Genomic DNA, 16,330 nt, shown 5'->3' with positions numbered 1-16,330 from the left:
AATTAATGATGGTTTTTACATGATAAAAGATACAAAGATAAAATTATTTTAAACATTTAAAAGTGCTTACAGAGTTATGCTATTTAAATACAAAATAAATCAATCCAATTTGTTGTTAAAAACAACCTTGATGACAACCATGAGCTGTTCAATCACCTCTTTTTTCGGAGAAAAATAATAATAATTGGAAAATGTTATAAGTTTCTAAAGTAGTTTTCTTAGTGCAAAGCTACATAATGAACTACCTACACTTTGTACATCGCAAAAATCAAACCCCGGATTTTAGCGTTGTAAGTCCGTAATCTTAGCGCTGATTCACCAGGGAACAGTTTAGAAATACTTTATGAATAAAAGTTCGTTGTGTTTTATCATAAATAGAATATTGTCATTGTTGTTAAATCATAAACTACGAAAGAGTGTCATTATAAATGTTCAATATAATATATATTGCTTTTGTTACATTTTTCGTTACGAAATTAACACCCCAATTTCTATCTGTAACACTTTATAATCTTAGTAATATAAATAATTATATTTAAAATGGCTTGACGTAAAACTAAATATTAGTACAATCGGAATATTTTTTTAAAATCGTACCTTGAAACAGGCTAGTGAAAAGGCATCTACTCACCAACATTCTTGGTCTATCTTTATCTAACCAAATAGTAGGATTCTACTGTCATTTTTATAAGACACTCATAACCTCAAAGTGCGGAGAGCGTTTTCTCGACAACGGGACATGAGCCATGAACCCTCTGATTCACAGTCCGCGCTTGCTAACTGTTAGACCACGCTTGACACAGTGAATAAGAGTAAAAAACGTGATTAAATGTGTAAGCTATAGCAAATGCTTTTTCATACGTTAATTTTCTAAGCTTCTCCGACTATATTTTCAAATTATATACAAAATTAATTTCACATTTGCTGTACGTGCAGTAGATGTATGTTGGGGGGTTTCTTAAGGTAATCATTATCATTGATTATAGGTCTGCTTTCATCTGTTAATGGAGTTTACAGCATGAGCAATGACACTGAAAATGCATTTCATTTTTGTGCTTGTTATGCATTACAGTTCATGTAATTGTGCAAAGTAATTGACCTCGCAACACGTGCAGTGCAATATATCTTTAAATTGAATATTCACAGCACTGGCGAAGAAAACACATATTGCATTTAGTTTTAATAATAATACAAATATATTTTGTGTTGTTTTGTCATACAGTTCAAGAATGTATATTTTTATGATTGATGTCCTTACGTAAACCGCTCTAAATTCTTTTTTGCAAGAGATTAAGGCATGATTTTTTGTTTTTATACTTAAAACATCGCATAGAGCGTTTATAAGCATATGTTCCTTTCTATGATATTTACAAGAGGGAATCCTCAACAGCAGCGGCACATGAAATTCTTCTACGCAGGATTAGATTAAATTAATCTATGAGATCTTGGGCGTGGTCAAATACATCAATCGAAAGGGTTTGACCTCCTGAGTTCCAAACTGTAATTAGATCTCAAGTCGGTCAAAAGATGACGGAGCTAAAGTTTGTACTTGAAAAAAAAAAATTCAAAGTCATTCTATGAGCCGCTATACCACGGCTAAAAATTTTCACGTAAAACTTTTATAAATATTTCCAAGCCTCTGTAGAAACAAAGAAATCATATTAATTTCGAAGATTGTTTTGTTTTGTATTGTATGGTTATATCTGCTCAATCAGTATTGGTATTTTATCTAGTCTAATCGGCCAGGTCAGAGGTTGTTAAAACATGTGTATAGCTACCAGTTAGTACTAATCTATATATATAAAGCACAAAAATATGTGTGTCTGTCTGTTTGTCCGTTATGCAACTACTCCTAGGTAACTGCGCTAATCTCAAACAAACTTTGTGGGATGGTAGCCTAAAACAAAGAGCGTGTTATGGAGTTTACAATCCCTCCACCCCAATTTTGCTGTTATTGAACATTTATTATCCTTGACGTAAATTAACATTAACTACATTCATAGATGGTGCAATGTCCTTACACCAGAAACAAAAACATTTTATTCAGTTTTTTATAACACAACATATGCACAGTGTTGGGGAGAGCACACAAACGTCATTTATATCTCAGAGAGTGCGCCAGTACGCTCTATGTTGAAATGTAATGAAAAAATGGCCGCACCTATTACAATAATACATAAATTCAGCTGAAGTAACAGCCACCATAAGGCTGATATGAAGAGCTGTTTCTTGAGTTATACTCACTGTCTACTTTGACCCGCGACCTTTCAACTTCGGCCCGGAAGACACTTCTGCGACCATTGACTGTCAATTAACTGATCACATGAAAGATTGTGGAAGGACATTAAAAGCTGGGTGTTGAAAGTGGGTAACAGAAAGCATCCATACCGCCACTTCTTTTGCCGCTACCTCTTTCTCCAAAGTCACCCTGACCATCTCACAGGGTATACCATCTTTTAAGTATATGCATATTGAGTTATTAAACCTTATACAAAACTTTTCGTGAAGTAATAATGAAATACTGTAGTAATACACAGTATGGCACATTAAAAACTAGGCCACCACACCCAGCCTAATAGTTATTGAAAACAAAGTTTCTTCTAAGAACTGCAAGACCCAACTACAACAAACACTGCCCCCCCCCCCAGTGGCACAGTGGAAAGTCTGTGGACTTATACTACTAGAAACCGAGTTTCGATACCCGTGGTGGGCAGAGCACAGATAGTCCTTTGTGTAGCTTTGTGCTTAATAAGAAACAACAACAACAACAAACATTTTTCTATTTCTTACATTATTCATTTATTTGTGCAGTGTTATGAAAAGGTTAGTAATAAAGAATTATAAAATTTAAAGAAGAGACTTATATACTTGACTGTTTTCATAACAATACGAATAAAAACAAAATCCAATAATAAAACTTTTATCTTTATTAAAACCCAAAGCCTCGAAAAGTTAAATGAAATATTTACATATCCTCTTTTTAGAAAGAAATATAATTGCCGAAAAACTTTGTTGTTGTTGAGATATATTTTCCATATATTTTCACTTTTTGAAAATTGGCAGTACCATAATTAGTTGATAGCTGGCTGTCTTTACACTTTCCCGAAAGCTTGACATTCATGCTGTAATTTCGACACGCTACATCTAAACTCATCGCGTGTTTTCTTCTTCAGAATCTTAATTATGTTCTTTTTACTAACACCCTGACGGTAACTTTGGAACCGGCAGGATACCTACATGCTACGATCACATTATTTTCCCGTTGCCTTTCTGTGGTAAATAGGCATATTTCAAAACATTCATACATGTAGATGTGTGTGATTGTAGCACAGAAAGTTGCTTATAAATGTCGCTAAGTTTTCTTCGCTCTAGCTACTTATTCATTGTCCTGGGTCATTCACAACTGTTATCACGTGCGCTTTTTCGCGGTAAAAAATTCTGTAAGGTTTAATTAACTATGTAGATGTGGGCACTGATGTTTTTCACTGGCAAGCCATTATGCCCTAAGGATTAAGCTCCCTTTTTTCATGGGAATGACCATCAACCACGTGGGTAGTGCACACGCCCTGAGAAAAATAGTATTATTTTTTGTGTATTTTATATTATGTTTTATCAGTCTGAAATAGTTCTTAAAGATAATACTAACAAGGCCAACAATTCTTACAAATAGACTTTCAGTTAAAGGAGCCGTCTGTCGTGCATTCGTCTTGTCTTTGATTGTTTTGGAGCACTGAGTAAACCATTTTTCATTTTGTTACGCACTGTGTCCAGTCTCTTCCATTCTCCAAACTCATTTAAAGTCACATAATTCAGATTTATCCGCGAACCTTCTGTTATATTGCGAAATTTACCCAATTACTCTGAGGGGAAATCAGTGCATCTGAAAATACCACATTTCTTTATACGTTGAACAGACACACTGTGTAGGCGGAAAATGTGAACCCTCGAACTGAAAAGCCTGGTCTTTTACTAAATTACTTGTAATTTGCCTTGTCTGCGAGATGGCATTGGTCATATATTTATAGGTGGCTTTGCAAAAGAGATTGTACTGTGTTGCAAAACAATATGGATGTAAACAGCTACCCCTGTTTATTGTAAACATAGTACTTTTTTTATCAAAGCTAAGCATAAGAACTGTACTATAGGTAAGACAACTTCTAATAAGTAATTTAAAAATATTTTATAGCGTTTCCTTACTGTACAAGTGGACTGGTGGCTTATAATTGTTAGGCTGGGCTTGGCCAGTGGTTAGTATAATCGGACTATGAGTCCGAGGATTAAGGGTCTACATCCTCGTCCATTTGTCGAAAAAAAAGCATGCTTTGCAATTTAAGGCTGTGTTTGTGTGTTACAAGAAGGATAGTTAAATCCCACTATATTGGCAATTAAAGTAACCACCAAACAGTTATCAGTGGGTGCTGTAGACTATCTCTTGTCTATCAGGTCAAAATAAAGGCCGGTTTTGCGCAGACAGTCCTTTGATTAGGTTTGCGTAAAAAATTCTAAAACAAACCTACAGTGGTTATCTTGGTGGGTCAATTATTTAGAAGATTCAAGGCTTAAGCCGTGTTTTGTCAGTGATTCGCGATCTGCACTTACAGCTTGAGCAAATAGGCAGCAAAAGCTGCAGACTGGTTGTCTTCCTTCTGGCCAAGAACAGTTTTAAATTAGAGATAGCTACTATGCTTCAATCGTTTAAACCATGTTTCGCATAAGGTGAAATTTAGGTTGCAAATACCAAATAACTCACTGTATGCAATGGGTCCCACCCTAAACGAAAGAACCTCTACACAGGTTGGTCAAAACAGCAAAAATATCATTATTTTATGCAGTAAAATAGTCACACAATATATTTTATATGCTAATATAGCATGCTCTTAGAGTTAAGTAAAAGAAAATTGTATTTGTATAATATATTACGACAGGCATAATTTTTTTTTCATAGAAATGAAAAATGGCTTTAGCAGCTATATAATATGACAATCAAGCATGCTGATCTTTAGCGAAGTCTTCAGTGATAGATATTGAAAACGTTGTTGCATCCTGAAATAGTCAATTTATTAGTTTCTTTAAAAGTTTACAGTCTATCTAGCCGTTGTGGAATCTGCGTACATAAAACAAAATAAGGAACCTGTGAACTTGGGCTGATGTTTTTTGTTTTGTTGTTCTACTATATGTGTGTTTTCTTATGTTCGTTTCTTTTCTACTAAGAAAATCAACAATGTGGAAGTTAAGTGAGATACTCGATGTTATTCGTAGATCTATTAACTTTGTGAGACCACACCAATAAGCTTGTACGATGTTCATAAAAGGCTTATTACAAATGAAACAAAAGAATGAATTAATCAAAATTAATGTTTGAGTTACTAGCAAATAATTAAAGAGGTTTTGATACTAATAATGCTTCTGTCTCAGGATAATAAAAGAACTAGATATTATAGGAAAGACTTTCAACTGTAACTTTTTTCGTCTTCTCTTTGAATTATTATTAAATTATTTTCAAGTTTTCTGTACCGCCATTTTCTTTTCTTTTTATCGTCAACAACGTGCTAAAAATTTTTATAGAAAAACTATGGGACAGAAAAAGATTTATGAACAAACAAAAAGGCCTTATGAGGAAGCTTTAAATTTGACAAACTTGTTATTAGCTGGTAAAGCAAGCAATGCCATTGTTTGATATTTTAAAATATATATATAACTTTAAAACTTACAAATATCAAAATTATTATTAAATCAAAAACTATTTAGCCGTCCATTGATGCCAAAAGATACCTTGATTCGGTGCAAGTACTATTACAGCTTACAACAGTAATTCTCTCAGTGTAAGTCTAGTTGTAATTGGATTTCTTGCTTTTCAATATGTTAAGAAAGTCAGCTGAGCATATTTCTTATTTAGATTTTATTGTCATTGCCAAACAATTACAAGAATCGTATTCTTGAATTTTCAAATCATCTCTACATATTTTACCGAATTCCTAGTTTAAAGCGAATATTTATTTACTTTACATATCTGATTTTACTGACAGTTCTAAAAGCTATAACTTTATTGTTCATACTTACGCATTGACCCTTGAAACCCAACATTGCACGTAAAAATAATATCATTTGAAATATATTAGATAGGTTAAATTTCTAGAAATACAGAATATTATAGTTTGCTAAATATTGACTAATCGAACACGTTTAAAATAAAAAAAACCAGCTAAAATGGGATAGAAAACATATATATTATTCAGAAAACGTTTCGCCACTGTTAATGTGGCATCATCAGGTATTCAGCGCAATTGTAAACGGTAAAAACATCTCCCATTTATGGGTTGCCTAAGATACATATGATAAACAAGATGTACCTCTCAGACCTATTGTATCCACTGGTGGAGCGTTTAATCATAATCTAGGTAAATTTGATCTTGAATATTTAGACTTTATGCATTACAGGGAGAATGTGTCATAAAAAATATAGAACATTTTACTAAGTTATTGGGTACGTTCAGTCCTTGTAGTTTTTAGTTAATTTCAATGTTGCTTCATTATTTACTCAAGTACCAATCAATCTATTGATTGTACTCTTTCTTATTTTATACTAGATGAAAATCCAAGAACACAACTTTCTTCAGAAGTTTAAAACGAATGTTAATTTTTACAACAACACAAAATGTATTTCGATTTATTGAAGAATTTTATGATAAGACTGAGGAAATAAGTATGGGCAGTCCATTAGCACCTATTCTAGCTAATATCTTTATGAATATGCTGGATTGTAAAGTTAAAAGTACGGTTAATCTAGGATTATGTTCGTTTTTGTTGTTGTTTTTTGTCAGATATTTGACGATATATTCGCTGGGTTTGTTTCTGGACAAATGATTGACAGTTTTTAGTATCTTTAAATTCACTACACCCTAATATCAAATTCATCATGAGAATGAGGGTGAGTTATCTTTTCTCAATATCATGGTTAGTAGGGTTAATAATGCCTTTAAAATGAAGGCATTTAGAAAGAAAACTCATACTGATTTGTACTTGAACTGGTCGTCAGCTCATCACAAATCTCAAAAAATATGGATTATAAAAACGTTATTGGCTATTGCAAAAACTAATTGCAGTTCAAAAGAAGAGCTGGATAAGGAAGTGCATTATCTGTACTGGTGAAGAGGAATGATAATCCTATTAGTGTGGTTAAAAATACTTAAGATAAGTTGATAGAAAATAAGAAAAAATAATTCAGATAATTTAGTTTATTGTGTAATTCCTCATGTACCTGGCTTATCAAATACAATAGAAAGTATGTATAAACGTCCAGTTGAAGGAAATTTTGTTTTTTTACCAGGGAAAAAAAGATTAATATAATCTTTAAAAATAAAATTAAACTGACTGCTATTGAGAAAGTAGTAGTTTATAGTGTAGAATGTACAGACTGTAATAATCTCTATATAGGGGAGACTGGTAGAAATTTAAGTACTAGAATAGCAAAACATAGACATTCTCCGTCACACGTCTACCAACATGTATGGACTGTAATATTATCTATTTAGGGAAGACTGGTAGAAATTTAAGTACTAGAATAGCAGAACATGGAAATGCTCCGTCACACGTCTACCAACATGTATGGACTGTAATATTATCTATTTAGGGAAGACTGGTAGAAATTTAAGTACTAGAATAGCAGAACATGGAAATGCTCCGTCACATGCCTACCAACATTTTAAATATAAAGAACATTGTAATGAAAATAAAACTGTTAGAATTATTTGTTGTGAACCTAATATTAATAAACGTAAAATAAAAGAAGCCATTTTAATAAAGGAATACAAACCTTTAATAAATAAAACACAAGGAGTAGGTTTATACTCAAGGTTATATGGTTGACGTCAACAATTGGGTGTACTTAAGTGTCGTGTACAAGTGTATCATAACTTACGGAATCTTCTAAAAGTCCATCGGGATATGGTAAAATAAAAGGCATAGTCACTGTGTTCTGTAATAATATTTAAGTAAATAAAGATAATAATCAGTATTTTTTACAGTCCTCACTAACACTAACACAGTCCTGCACATACACACATGGTTGACTCAAAACACCCAAGAAATAACGAAACCTTAAATCATAATACTAAAACATCTCATTATTAATTTCAGAGGAAAAAGCTAGAGATACCACTCAATCTTATGCCGTAGTCTAATTTAGTTTTTTAAGTATAATTATAGTGTAAAATTATTCCATTTCATTCTTAGTCTCTCAAATAAACAAAAAATATAAAATGAAAAATTACTGATTTAATCAAAAAAGGATAAAGGATATACAAGGATAAAGATATACAATGAGTTATCTGCACTTCCACTCTCTCCCTCTCTCTCTACCGCAAGTATCGAAACCTGATTTTTAGAGTTGTAAGCTCACTGAGCCACCGAGATCTTAATCGAAAACAACTGCGTGTATAGTTTCCATCTGCTTCCACCCTATCTAAATGATAGTAAATACTTTAAGTATGTTTGATCAGTACGTCGAAATGTTTATAATAAGCAGAAATTGAAGTTCGCTGACCTTGTCCAAATGTCTTTTTTCAGATTGGATATATACGTATTATGACCATTCCATATATGCAGATACGATTAAGTGTGCAAATTTTAATTCAAAATATTCCAGTGCAAACGAAATCTCAGAGCTTAATATGTCAATACTCACACCGAAATAAAATCAAATCTAGATTTCCGCAAACTGATAAAAGCAATGTTTCAATCTCATAGATTGTTTTAACATTGTGTGATAAAAGACATAGCGTAAATCATTATATTCCTCATAACAAAGCTGTCTAAGCATAACAAATACTTACTGCGAAAATTTTTACTTTATAGATTTACACCATATTTATAATTATGACGTCATCTGTGAACATCAAATATTGCTTGTTTTGGACTTGCAGGGAATCCAACCTCATTATATCAATGGTCAAATCGTTTCGGGCTCGCAAGGTATCCAACTTTATTAATATGGTTGCTCAAAGTTCTAGTTTTCATTTACTTCCAAAACTCAATACAGATAAAAACAAATCTTGAAGTTGTCACATAAACAAAAAAAGAACCATTTTTAGATAAGCAAACAAAGAACAGAGAAAGCAAAGATTTCTAGAAACAATCGAAAGAAAAAGTGGGCCTTAATATAAGTGACGCCTGCCGTGAGGTTATTTACACCTGAGGCTTTACGTTTAGTTGCTCAGAAAACAGAGGTAATAAACAGTACGTTGCTTAAAGGAATGTATAATTATATCTAAAAAAGGAATACTAAGTTTGCGCACATATATTGAACACTGTGTTGTTAAGTAACGCAATTCACTTTTGATTAACAGACATAAAGCTTAGAAAAGTATAAGATCTCTTATGGAGGAATATAAAACTGTCTTCTACTACCAGCAGGTAAACAGTGGACTGTAGGCAAATATGCTGTATGCTGCCTGAAAGTGAAAATGTACGACATCATGGCTCATATTAAGAGCAAAAGCCATGTAGTCTATACGAAAAAAACTGCTGAATAGCATCTTACTGAATACATTTGGTGCATTATGGGGCGTAGCACAGAAATGTCTTCGCAGAAACCACTTCAGAGATTTGATAATTTTTAAAACTCTTGAAATTTCAGCTTATTGATCCTAAGAATATTCAAAATACAAATCCTTCAGTTTGTGAAACTAAACAGATAGAAATTTATCCATTCGCAACCAAAATCCTTTTTAATCCTTAACTATTATGTAACGTATATATGGCTCTTGCGATGTTATTTTATTGTTAACTGATTTTCTTACTTTATAATAACACTAAGGTGTTTTGCATTCTCATACATTTCTGAGGGCTTTAGAATACAATGATAACATCTTTCAAACCAAATTAATTTTTCAAAAACAAATACTTTGGTGTTTATATCCCCCACCACCACTACTTAAGTATGTTTAATTTAGTAAAAACATTTATTGAAAAGCTACCTACTGTTGCAAAACAGAAAAACGCACAAAGATCATTCTACACCGCAACTTTAAATGTGCAACAAGTACCCTCGTACGGAGAACTGGAAAACTAAAGATCGGTACAACAATATAGAGACATACTGTACTTATCCCGAGGAAGATCAACACCACTGTTTGTCGAGATTGCAGATAGTCCATCTGTTTGGAGCATTCAATGAAAAGTTTCTCTTATTGTGTAATTTAAAGATGAAAAGTATATACTTATCTAAAACAAGAAAGACTAGTTCAAAAAGTAATTATATGTACTAAATAAGATAATTTAATATAGAGATGGAGTATCCTAGAACTTAAATTAGAAAAAATAACCATCATAGTTGAGAGTTAGGCTTAAATGTAATCGTTTGTTTGCAGCGATATAGGCCTAATATTAATATAAAACTTACACTTAGTTCTTCTTGAACTGCTTTTAGATAGTTAAATATTAAGCAAGTCAATCAAATGACTCGTAATTCGTGGTTCACATCCTCATTTGGCAACTTGGCTCATGAATCGACGTCTGAACTTTTCTTGAAAGTTTAGGTAAAAATTTCAGGCTAGAGTAGTTGATTATTGTGTCTATTACAGTAGATGATTGATAACTTAGTTAGCAAGTTTCTTAGAAAGTCTGTCAGTTAGCTTCAGATAAAGAATACAAAAAATGCACCCATAAAATGACACAGTTTATGTTTTTTTTTTTCGAATTAGATATATTATGAAGTTTATCTTATTACAGTTAGATATCCTGCTCTACTAGTAGGGTTTGACAGCATTACTACTACCAATGAACTCAATATTATCTAAATGATATTTCTCTCGGTTTTCCTCACGGTTCTTCTCGTGATAAACTATTTCAAAATAATCAATCTATATTTTATTTCAGTTCACTCCTTTGTACTAGACCAATTTCGGAGAATATCATTCCTCTTCAGCTGGTAACTGTAGATGTTTTATTGAATCAATTCCTCTGTATCAATGTGTATGATCTTATCACGTGTAGGAATGACAGCTATTGGAACTCTGACAGCGATATCTACCGAGCGTTATATTATTATGTCCAGACCTTATGGTTCGTCGAAAATGTCGCCCAGAAGGTCCATTTTCATCGTCATTTGTACGTGGCTCTATTCGTTAAGCTTGTGTTTACCTCCCTTCTTCGGGTGGAGCCGCTACGTCTTAGAACCTCCAGGAATAAGTTGCTCTGTAGACTGGATGACAGAAACAAAGAACAACAAGTCCTATATCATTTATCTCTTTATAGCTGGTTTCTTTCTTCCTGTGTTTGTTATGGTCTTCTGCTACAGCCAGATCATCAGGATGGTTCAAAAGGTAAGAAAACTACATAAAAATAGCCACAAGTGTATTAACTCTAATTCTTTGTAAGCACCTTTTAAATAATATTCATGGAACACGTTTGAAAAGAGAAAATATTAGTAAACGGTATATACACCATCTTATTTTATAAACTCACTAAACAGCAATATTTACTAACTTCATTACCAATATATATATTTTGTAGATCAATAAACCATTATTTATTTTGCCAGGTGGTTAGGGCGCTCGACTCGCAATCTGGGGGTCGAGGGTTCGAATCCCCGTCCGACCAAACATGCTTGCCCTTTCAGACTTGGGAGTGTTATAATGTACGGTCAATCCCACTATTCGTTGGTAAAAGAGTAGCCCAAGGGTTGGCGGTGGGTGGTGATGACTAGCTGCCTACCTTCTAGTCTTTCACTGCTAAATTATGGACGACTAACGCAAATAGCCCTCGTGTAGCTTTGTGCGAAATTCATAACATAACACACTGTTGCTCAGATGACATCTTTAATAAGTATTTTCATAAAACTTTGATTTTTAAGGATTTTAATCGAAAGCCTTTTAAGGAATGGTCTGTGTATTCAAGCACACTTATCATTTATGATTTAGTTATTTTGGGCGATGTTACAAGCTTATGTATTAAAAATCCTATAATGCAATAAAATTTAGTATTAAAAATAACACTGAAAAGCAAACGTTTGCAATGCCATAAAATTAATACGTGGCTCTACTTTAACTGCATCGTTATGTTGCTGTTGTATTGACACAAGTGACTTAACTGCCCCAACCTTCCTAACTGAAGGTAATTATTTGACTCAAAAGCTCCACGTAGTGGCACAGTAGTATGTTTCGATACCCGTGGTGGGCAGAGCTTTGTGCTCAGCTTCAAAGAAACAAGCGTACAAGAAGGGCCTGGCCTGTCATCTGGTGGTAGAAACTGTATTTCTATATGAATGGAAATATTTGAGGAATAGCACGCGTTTTCTAGGCGAAATCTCGAGCCTAGCTATCTGAAGATTTATTTGAGCACTGAAACTTAATTTGTTTAATTTGCTTTGTTGAATTTTGCGCAAAGCACACAAAGGTTATCTGCGCTATCAGTCGCCCCCCAGTGGCACAGCGGTATGTCTGCGGAGTTACAACGCTAGAAACGGGGTTTCGATACCCGTGGTGGCCAGAGCACAGATAGCCCATTGTGTAGCTTTGTGCTTAACTTCAAACAACAACAACAGCGCTATCAGTCTATAATGTTGAAGCAATAGACTAAGGGGAATGCAATTAGTCAACACCGCCAACTCTTGGGCTACTCTTTTACGAATGAATAGTGTGAATGACTGTCACACTATATCGCTCCCACGGCTGAAAGGGCGAGCATGTTTGGTGAGATGGAGATTCGAATCCATGACTCGCAGATTGAGAGTCGAGCGCCCTAACCACCTGGCGGAGCATGATATCTTTATGGCGGTATCGGGACGAGAACCATGGAACCTTATATTCACAGTCCGATACAGAAACCACTTGGCAGCACTCGATGAAAAGTTAAGTTAGAAATAGTAAATTATTTCTACCACACAGGTCACATAAATAATTGTTTTGCCACAAATGACTTAATCATCCCAATGGTACTAACTAAATAAGGAGAATTTACTTTATTTATAGTCACCATACACAACGACGAGCTATAATCTGTTGGTTAAAACTGTAGTTGTGACGACGAAGCCAGACAGGCTTTCATGATTCATAATCTATCAGTGAGGTAAATTATATTTAATTCTTTTTTAAGCTTCATTTACAAAACAGGAAATAGCATGGAAATAATTTTATCGCTAATCATGTTGTTTTAAATTGCTAAATGACACACCTAAAAATGGCCGAACAACAACTCCATAAAGTTATTGAACTTTACGTATCTAATGTTATTCACGACAAGGCTACAATGTTTTGATTGTAAATAAAATCCCCTTATCCAATCAACGAAAGACGTGCGTAAATTTTACTTTGTGAACTTTTTTTTTAGTTCTGAATAGGTATGTTTTTACTGTTTTCAAAAGATATCTAAATATAGGTTATTAATTATGAACTTTAGAAGACTGAATTTAGTTTTCAATAAAATAAGTAAATAAATGCATGCTTTACTTTTAGAATTAATCTTTTCTGAAATATATAGCTTTGTGTATCATAGATTTGAGCAACATTTTGATAGGTAAGTCCTTGAACGTTTCTTTAAATTTAATACTTGCAGTGTGATATGCAGGCATATCATGTTTTTTACCTGCTTTTAGTTATATAGAAATTTAGAAAGATTTCCATTTTTCTAGTTCATATGCAGTTTTGGAATAAATGCATGATCCGGAAGATGGTTGAGGTTGCCATGTTATTATCATTTCTGTGTTTTCTACAATAAATAATGTATACTATGCTCAAAGAGATACTGCAGTAATATAGTTTCCGTGCTGAATGGATCACCGACTGCAATATCCTTTGCTGGCTGAATTGACGATATCTATATGTTACAGCTATCCAACGCTGTGAGAGAACAAGGGTCGTGAGGTGATGCTGTCAAATGGACAAATAAATCGAGTTTACCTGTTGAATTAAAACACGCTTCTAGTCCAGTTCTATCTGAAGATCTACAAGTTCGGTTCACATTGGAGATCAACATGTTTAGTTTTATAGAAATATATCTAGACGGAAAGAAAACTGCGGACCAAATCATAATACTGTAGAAGCGATTTTTTTCGTTTGAGCAAGTACTTACACTGCGTTTTCTTCTTTTGCATGTGAATAATAAATATTGTGTTCATTTTGTTAAACTTGTCCAGTCTCATTATTTCTCACACACACATGAAAACTCAGACATGTCTTTCTAATATGGATAAATCCACAAATTTCCTGGTCCAATCTGTCATTATTAGTAAGTATAATTATCTAGTGCTAGTAAGTAAGTAAGTTCTCCTGAAAATAACACGGTAACATTCGATATTATGAAATATTTATGAAGGATATCGAATGAATTTAATATTCTCTATTGCATGTCAAAGATTATTTCTTATTTTATAAATGAGGGAGAAATTTTCAAAGCACCAAGTACTTTTTTAGCTTTAATTCTTCTGGTAGTAGTTTCCTTATTCATGGAACTGCTTATCTGAGCTCTCAGTGTTTTCCGAATTATTCTCCCAGAAAACTATAGACCGAAACTTTAAGCTAAACCATTATTTCTCTGTAAACAGGCTGGGTAATTAGCGAAATGAGCTATAAATTAAAAGGCCCATGGTTCAAGATGTGATGCCGCTGAACACACTGTGCACTTTTAGCTGTGAACGCGTTATAAAAATGTTTTTTGGTTCAAAGAGCAGATAACGCCCTTGTGATGGCGAGTGTTACTTGCTGGCTGGCTGTCCTCTAGCCAGTAGCTCTTGGCTATTGAGTCTACGTGCGCATAGGGAACCTTTCAGGTAAAAAAATTATAATTCTTTACAAGAGTCAGCCTCTTTCTTTTCTGTGATTCCGGCCGGGAGTGGGCTAGTGGGTAGTGTAAGTAGACTGTGAATCTTAGGATTAGAGTTCACGACTCATTGTTTCAAAAACGCTTTCTGCACTTTGGGACCGCGTATGCGTTATAAGACTGACGTTCAGATTTCAAAGTTCAAACAATAAATGAACTACGTGAATATTTTCTCCATTTCTTCAGTGTAAGCTTCAAAGCATTAGATATATAGTCTCTAAACATTAATTTTTTAGGCTTATGTTTCTTTTTTTATGGTATTGACGTCAGGTAATATCTTATTCTGCTTATATTAACTAGTTCCGAAATACGTTTTTCCAAAAATTAAATTAATTTGTTTTGTCTCTAGATGCATAATGGCTTTACTCAGCCTCTGAATTAATGAACAGCAAATAAAGAGAAACATATCAATTGTAGGCTACTTGGGAATGTTTTATGGCTACATTGAATTTCATGCTTTCTGCTTATTTGTATTGAAGTCACAAATGGAAAGTGTTTGCTAAATGATGGAGATTACTGGACCTTGTTTCATGCTCGCCCTTTCATCCATGGGGGCGTTCTAATGTGACGATCAATCCCACTATTCGTTGGTACAAGAGTAGCTCAAGAGTTGGTGGTGAATGGTGATGACTAGTTGCCTTCCCTCTACTCTTACATTGCTAAATTAGGGACGGCTAGCGCAGATAGCCCTCGTGTAGCTTTGCGCAAAATTCATAACAAACAATTAAACTTCATGGAAGTTATTTTGGTTTTAATAACGGATTTTACATAATTCAGCTACGCAAATTTCTAAAATAATATTCATTTATTTCTATCACGTAAGGATTTTTTACAAATCGGGAAGAAAAAACTCTTATTTAGATCAAATTATTATTTCGTTTACCACAGTGAAAGTTTTTCATTATTATGTTTATTAACAAAAATACAAACAAACTGAAGAAAAGGGAAGAGCACTGATGTCAAACGAATATGCATTCTCATCCATCCTGATTTTTTTTGTGTGTGAAATCTATATCTTTTAGTCTCAAAACTAAGTGTTGTGGTATTTCTCTTATGTATAGCATCTGGAGTATCTCGTTTCAACGACCAGCAGTAATCAGCCATCATGCTGATGTTCAACCTTCCCTGATACCTCTTATCCTTTTCCCGGATGTCTTGATGAAACCTTTTCCCTTGTTCTTTGCTGACGGCACCGAGAGTTTCAGGGAAGTAGTCATAATGTGAATGTAAGAAATTAACTTTCAAGCTCATATTACAACCCAACTCTTTGAATTTATCAAGCATGATATTGACAATATTTTCGTAATTTGGGTCCTTGTTGTTTCCTAAAAATTTGTCAATAACATATTTAAAGGCAATCCACACTTCTTTTTCAAATTCCTTATTGTCCTTTCGAACTGTTCATCCGAAGTTAATTTCCTTATCTGAAGTCCAACAAAATTCCCTTCTTTAAGTTTCACTTCTGAAAGAGCTGGGAATTGCCCACATAGATACTTGAAACAGTAGCCCTCTTTGT

General features: G+C 33.7%; 1 protein-coding gene across 1 annotated transcript in view; it reads left to right on the top strand.

The window, feature by feature from the left end:
- Window positions 1-10,967: 10,967 nt before the first annotated feature.
- The window catches only part of LOC106463202 (rhodopsin-like), a gene marked incomplete at its 3' end in the record, with an annotated part of 15,846 nt that continues 10,483 nt past the window's right edge, over window positions 10,968-16,330 (top strand). Inside the window, 1 exon segment of the mRNA XM_022390648.1 lies at window positions 10,968-11,321. Within this exon segment, the coding sequence (XP_022246356.1) occupies window positions 10,968-11,321 (354 nt within the window).

The sequence above is a fragment of the Limulus polyphemus genome, unplaced genomic scaffold (genome assembly GCF_000517525.1).
Source record: "Limulus polyphemus unplaced genomic scaffold, Limulus_polyphemus-2.1.2 Scaffold1347, whole genome shotgun sequence".
NCBI classification, from domain to species: domain Eukaryota; kingdom Metazoa; phylum Arthropoda; class Merostomata; order Xiphosura; family Limulidae; genus Limulus; species Limulus polyphemus.
Note: the sequence above shows the minus strand (reverse complement) of the source record. Positions and strands in the feature narration are given on the sequence as shown.